Below are 7,191 nucleotides of genomic sequence, written 5' to 3'. Positions count from 1 at the left end.
GACTTCACAATCTTTGCTTTCTAGCTTGGTGCCTTAGCCATTAGACCAAACTGGCTCTCATGACATAAAAAGGATGACATAAAAAAGGATGACATAAAAGTAACCCATAAATCCATGGGGAAAAAGCATGGTCGAAATGTAAGTCAGAATTGTAGTTTAATGTCATATAATTTAGTAATAGGGAAGGTGAAAATGAGATTAACAAAACAGGGAACAATGTCAGGTATGTTTAGAATTCAGGGTAAAATAAAAAATAGATTGCAACTAGAATTATAGATATGTTTATATTACATTTAGCAAGTCTGATCTGCAGTAATTATATGCTATCAAGTCAGTGGTGACTTTTTGTGATCACATAGTGATCACAGGCTTTCTCCAGGATGACATCTTCCCAGCCTGGATCTTCAGATCTCCCATGGTATAACTATTGCTGCTGCATGAAGCCAATTCTCTTTTCTTCCACCTTTTCCAGCATCATGGACTTTTCAAGGGAAGATGTCTGAAATATAAGTTGAGTCTGTTAGGAGAACTCTGGATTGATCAGTGATTTTTTTTTAAATAGTCAATTAGCTTGATCATTAATCTCATTACATAATTACAAAACTTTTCTGAGAAAGATTTAAGTGAGACATCTTGTGGTCATTACATGGAATTGAACATACTGAAGAAATGTATTAGGTTACACTTCTTCAAAACAAAATTCAATTTTTTTAAAAAAAAACCTCAGAATAAATTGTGATTTAAGAGACATCATGTAGCTAAGGTTATATTCTTATAGAAATTTAAATATCTTCATTTAAAACAAGATATATTTCTGAAGATGTGCTTATGGTAATGTACTGCTTGGTTTTATTTTAAAAAATTTGTTCTAGACTAATTTTCATTGAAACTGGAATTTCTAGATGCATACATGTAAATCACCTTTTGAACTAGAGAATTCATATTCCTCATATTGTTTAAGGAAATAATATAAAATGACATTTATAAACTATAATAAATATTTAGCTTAGAATTTCAGAGATATTATTTTAACAGGATATTTCCCTTTACAGGTGATGTGATGATTGGAAGTGAAAGCAGGTGGTGTGATCTTAGCATGTCAACATAATGGCTTATCAGGAATTTATTGTGAGTCTATAATCTTATTTCAATAATATTTCATACATTATATATTTCATTTTGCAATACAAAAATAAACAATATAGTGAAACAGTAATCAAGAATATATTTTCACATATCAATATAGGTTTTGTACACACATCAAAAGACTAAAAAATCTAAAGTGTGGCAAGATGGAATTTTGAAGGCTGCATTTGGAGGAAATAAGGTAGGATCAGTTTGTAGGTTCGGTTTGGTGTACAGTGTCAGCAGTTTTATATCTGTTAATCCATTTATATCTATCTGTACTTAAGGAAATACCCACCATCTTTTATTTTTCTTGTTTAATACAGGCAAATTTGTTTGATGATAAAGGACAGCTCTTGGATAGTATTTTCATAAAATTTCAGGTATGTGCTTTTGTTTTTATTTGTTTAGTACAGATTATTCTGAACTCATGACAATGGAGCCCAGAATTTTGGTCATGTTGTGATAGTAAGGCACCACATGATCAGATTTGATTTTATGATCTTTTTTATGATGGCTGTGACTCATGATGGTTATAAAACAAATTATATGGCCGGTAAAGCGAATCAAATTAATTTATTAAGCAAATTCATTCTTTTGAATGGGAGTTTTTTTCTGGAAACCAGCAAAAAACATTGCAAATTGTCTTTGCAACTGATAATAAGCCAATTGTCAAGATCATGTGACCATTGCTGGCCAGACACTAATCTGTTTCACCCAGTTCTATCCAAATTGGCTTTCTGTAAAGGTTTCATATTAGCACAGTGAGATATAATTTTCTTAAGGTCATTGTACACTTTGATCAAGTCTACACCTTATCTCAGTCAAATGGGCGGAACTTTAAAGTGCATGATTAGTGTTGCCTGTCACATCCTTGATTCTGTGTGTCCTGTCAGCTCACCCATGACATTTTTGACTACCATCCTGGCTGATGTCATTGCTACTTTTATTGCAAAGCCTTTGATTCATTTCTCTTTTGACCCACAAACTCTTATCTTATATGTACTTCCCAGTAAGAAGATTGGAGTAAATTGTTGTCACTTGAGGGGTTCAGCTTTCAGGAACTGATGTAAGCTTAGTGGAGACAAGTATTAAGCCTTGCCAACTCTTGGGAATATTGGAGCCATGACTCATGTAAAGTACTTTCTGCAGACGCAATGCAGATGATATTCACTTAATAGGACACTCCCAAAAGTAACCTTATTTTTCCTAAAAGACAGCTGAAGCAGTGAGTAGTAATTGGGCTCAATACCAAACCCAGCCAAGATGGTAGAAGTCAAGAGAACAAAACATGGACAAGAGAGCAATATCAAGCACACTTTTTCTAAACCAACCAATGCATAGTAAACTTTCTTTTTCTCATTCATACATTTTGCAGTGTTCTACTGAACAACAAAACTCTACCCTTCAAACAAGTATATTTTCATTAGTTATCACTAAAATTCCGGGAAAACAAAATGGTCTAAAAGATATAAATGCTTAAAATATTCAGCTAATCTTATGTGGAATCAAGTTTACCTAGCTATGCTTAAGAGTCCAACAGAGAAGCAGTATTGATATACTATGGAGTTATATAAATGTAGTGAAATTTAAAATATTTTTATCCATCTCTCTAGATAAAACCTGGTGATGACTTTGAATCTGAACGATATTTAATCACTGTAGAAAGTGAAAATGTTTCTAAAACTGATTATAATCAGTCAAAGAACACAGAAAAGGGAAAATTAAGAAGTAATTCCTTGAAATCCCTTGCTACCTCATCTTTATGCCATCCAAAGCGAAAATCTGTATGTTGTCTTTTCTTTTTCTTTGATACTTTTAACATTTGAAAGGATTGTACAGTGATCTGGGTTTGAAAGAAAAAAGGTGATTTGGATCATTCAGGAATATTCAACTAGTACTTATCATCAGATCTTTAAGGAATTATTTACAAGTGGTCCTCAACAATAACAAGAAGTTATGACAATGCTGTAAAAAGTGAGTGATCTATCTTCACACTTATTGTTGTAGCACCCTTGTGTCATATGATCAAAATTTGGACTTTTGGCAACCACCATGTATTTATGATGGTTGCAGTGTCCTGGAATCATGTGATGAACATTTGGGACATTCAAGGGACATACTGATAAGCCAAGTCAATGGGACGAGTTAGATTTGCTGAACAACTGAGTGATTCACTTAATGAACATGGCAAAAAAAAAAAGTAATAAAATCAGGTGGAACTCACTTAATGACCAGATTGCTTACTTAATGATGATGGAAGTCCTAATCCCAATGGTAGACATAAGGTAAGGACTGCCTAAATCTTTTCCTATGTGCGTTGCCTCTCCAAAGATATTTGCTATAAGCAGATGCCAATAGGTATGCCATGTAGGCACGCATGCTCACTTAAAATCACCTTTTTCCCCTTTGGAACTTGATCACTTAAGTAAATTCTAATTCAGTAGCAAATTTTGTGTTTGTCATTATTGGTAATTCTTGACAATTGGGCTGGAATTTCCATAGCTAAGTGATACATTTGTAAAGTGTAACTGTATCACTTAGCAAGAGTAACCCCTGCATTCCCAGTTGCCATTCTGAATGAATCCCATAGTCATTAGGCGAGGCAAGTTCCTGCCAACTTTCCCCAATCAAGTTGACGGAGAAGCTAGCAGGAAGTGCAAGTCTCAGGTGGCTTGCAAGCATACTGGCAAACAGGTGTAATTGGCTGTGGGAGGCATGAGCTTTGGGAAGGTTGGGATGCAGGAGTGGTGGGGAGGGTGTGCACAAGTAGCCAGTGTGCTGATGCTTAGATAGCCAAACTCTTTACAAGTTGTAAGCATTGTTTTTTAGTGCCATCATAACTGTGAATGATTGCTGAATGAATGATCATAGGTTGAGGACTACCTATAATCAGCCATGTGTGCATCCACATACCCACATTAGTAACTAAAGTTAAAGCAGGCTCTGAAAAAGAGGCTCATGACCCCAATGGTTGGGGGTCGATTGCAGTCCCATGATTGCATTTTGGATGCTGGGTAACTGGCCTACATTTACAGCCATTGGTGATGCCTTGTGGTCACATGGCCACAAGTATATTTTTTTGCTAGAAACCAGCATTCATTTCTCATTTACAGCAAAACAAAAAACAATGCCCCACAGCAAATATGACCACCAACAGGTCATAAAGTGGGTCTGCTTTACAAACCTCACAAGTTATGGCCATAATTGCAGGATTCAAGTACAGTCTTAACTTGAGGACTACCTGTATTGTCAGTGTCCCTTATCATCTGCAGTATCATGTATATTAGATATGAGATAATTCAAATCCATTTCATACTGGCAATTATCCTGATTATGAGTGTTAATAGCAGCAGGTGCACTACATGCTGTTAGATCTGCAGAAGAAAATGAATAAAAGCGAAGTGTAGTATGGTCTATGAGCTGTATGGATGCTATGTGAATATTAATCAGATATCTGAACTACATTGCTGACAGTTTTATTTTGTATGTATGTATGTATGGTATTCAGCTTTGTTCGGGTATTTTCCCACGTCATTGTAGTTGTGCTTTTAAAGTTGTAGCAACGTTTCAGCAGAATCTCATCTGCCATCATCAGGCTTCTTTATTGTGTCTGACTCACAGACGAACAAAATACATGATGATGGCAGATGAGATTCTGCCTAAACGTGCTACAACTTTAAAAGCACAACTACAATGATGTGGGAAAATACCCGAACAAAGCTGAATACTATATATATATATATATATATATATATATATATATATATATATATATATATATATATATATATATATATATATATATATATATATTTATATTATTTATATTATTTATATTATTTATATTTATATTTATTTATTTATTTTTATATTTATTTATTTATTTATATTTATATATTTATATTTATATTTATTTATATTTATATTTATATTATTTATATTTATTTATTTCATATGATTGATTGATGCAATCATTGCTGCTATTTTATTCGTAATATTATTTCCAGTCACCTTAATTTGGCTTCACAGCTGAAACAGATGCTCCCAACTTTTATGAATTGCACTTTATGTGTATGAGTGAATTGCATTTGGTTTTTAAAAGAAAATAAACCCCCATTTAAGTTGTGCTATTCAGTTATAAATACTCAAAAGAATTGAAGTTCTTTTGTAAAATACATTGGCATAACCAACGTACTCCCTCTTAAATCACTGAGAAAGTTTTCCCCTGTAAAATTCATTGCTATGAAGTTTTTCTAGATGGTCTTTGAATATTCAAAGAAAATCTTTCCTGTAGCTATGCTGGACTTTCTAGAGGACGCTGTTGCCTCAGTGCTTTGTGAAAGGTTCCTTTTTCGAATAATGTCAGTGAAAATTCTCAGTCATCCAGGCCATAGTTGTCCCAAAAGTGTTTTTTCAAGAGGCAACTGCACTTTCTTGTTTTTCTTTCACTTAAAAAAATGCTTTTCTAAATGCTTTGTACAGCTTTATTGTAGAATAAGCATGTTATAAGTGATATGTCCATGATTGATTTTGTATTTATTAAACTTGCCATCCATACAAAATGTTCTTCCAGGATTTCCAAATACCACATCAGGTGGAAAAGAAAAAAATAGTGGAAGAACCTGTACTGCCATCTACATCTGAGGGTCCTCTTTCATCCTTCCCGCACCAATTTTATGCATCTTCTCCTTTATTTTCCATTCCTTGCCAAAATAGGGAGGATGCTGCCTTACTCACAGATTTTAAGGGGGATCCTTCTACAAAGAATATTAAAGATGTTGAGCCTGTTAAATTTCTGGCTTCTACCTCTTTAGATGATGAACATGAAATAATACAGAATAAAAAGTGCAGTAGCAATAGTTTAGCTGTTGAATATTTGAAGCCAAATTTTCAGTTAGAAAATGCACTGGTCAGTTCAGGATATCCACAGAACATTCGAAGCAGAGCTAAAATTATAGCACTTTTGAGTCATGACCAACATGTTTCCAAGAGATTAGAAAATGAGACTACTGCCTCACTGAAAAATCTACAGTTCACAATGATGCAATCAGAATCCAACCCAAAAGTTTTATTGCAAAGAAAAAGCCGATGGGATGTTTACATGCCACCATGTTTATCTGATGTACATAATGCAGAAAACGATGAGAATATTCATAATTTGCAGTCAAGTGAAAAGAGCTTAAATGAAAGTGAATGTGTAAACAGAAGCCAATCCAATGACCATAAAGGGATTCCGCAAATGCCGCCTTCTTGGAAACTTGACATTTCTCCTGTTAGTAAAGGTTCTACTGGAAGTCAGCCATATAACTTTTTCCCAAGTGAATCCTTCATGAATGACAGCAATAACTCTGAATTAAGTTCACTTGATCATGCTAATTTGAACTGTGGAAATGCACTTAAAACATTTGAAGACTCATCAGAATCAAGCAGACATGGAATAAATGGTAATTTGGAAAGGAGTTGCCCAGGTACTGATTTTGCAAATCCAGGAAAACAGTTTTCAGAAGTTAACTTTAATCTTTTAGATATGCTGGATTTTAATGGCACAGAAGATAATAACCCTAATGAAAACAGCATTGTTTCACAAAGTTCTGTATGTCTAAAGCAAGAAATTAAAAATCAAGTTGAGGTCAGTGGTGAAAAAAACTGTGACGTGACAGCATGCAATAGTGAAAGAAAAGACAATGTACAATTAGAGTTTCTACAAGATCATGATTTGAACAGGATCTCAGGATCCCAGCCATTACCTCTTTGTGATGAAATTTCTACAAAGCCTGTCAACATTAAAGAAAATAATATAGCGATTTGGGAGAAAAAATGGCAAAATTCAGACGTTTTTATTAATGAGAAGGTAGACATAAATGCATTATATCAGAATGTGGATATCCACCAGCAATTGCCATATACAAGCAGAAACTTGATAATGGAAAATGATGTGGACTGTGAAAAGCATGATAGTGAGTATTACACTTCATTAATTTAGAATAGAAAAAGTAATACTGGTATTCCCTACATTTTTGCTGCTTTGTTTATTTGCAAATAAAAATAATGTTCATAAAATAC

The 7,191-nt window shown here is 33.9% G+C and overlaps 1 protein-coding gene across 1 annotated transcript in view; it reads left to right on the top strand.

Annotated features, from left to right (window-relative positions):
* Nucleotides 1–1,051: 1,051 nt before the first annotated feature.
* ZGRF1 (zinc finger GRF-type containing 1) overlaps nucleotides 1,052–7,191 on the top strand; it is a 29,461-nt gene continuing 23,321 nt past the window's right edge. The window contains exons 1-5 of the mRNA XM_087962972.1: nucleotides 1,052–1,128; nucleotides 1,247–1,327; nucleotides 1,452–1,508; nucleotides 2,742–2,912; nucleotides 5,702–7,085. Of these exons, the coding sequence (XP_087819098.1) occupies nucleotides 1,108–1,128; nucleotides 1,247–1,327; nucleotides 1,452–1,508; nucleotides 2,742–2,912; nucleotides 5,702–7,085 (1,714 nt within the window). The 5' untranslated portion in view covers nucleotides 1,052–1,107. The remainder of the gene's footprint in view (nucleotides 1,129–1,246; nucleotides 1,328–1,451; nucleotides 1,509–2,741; nucleotides 2,913–5,701; nucleotides 7,086–7,191) is intronic.

Source organism: Notechis scutatus, chromosome 4 (assembly GCF_049901735.1).
Source record: "Notechis scutatus isolate UNSWTSFEM ecotype Mainland chromosome 4, rNotScu1.2, whole genome shotgun sequence".
Classification (NCBI taxonomy): Eukaryota; Metazoa; Chordata; class Lepidosauria; order Squamata; family Elapidae; genus Notechis; species Notechis scutatus.
This window is presented reverse-complemented; position numbering and strand designations above follow the sequence as displayed.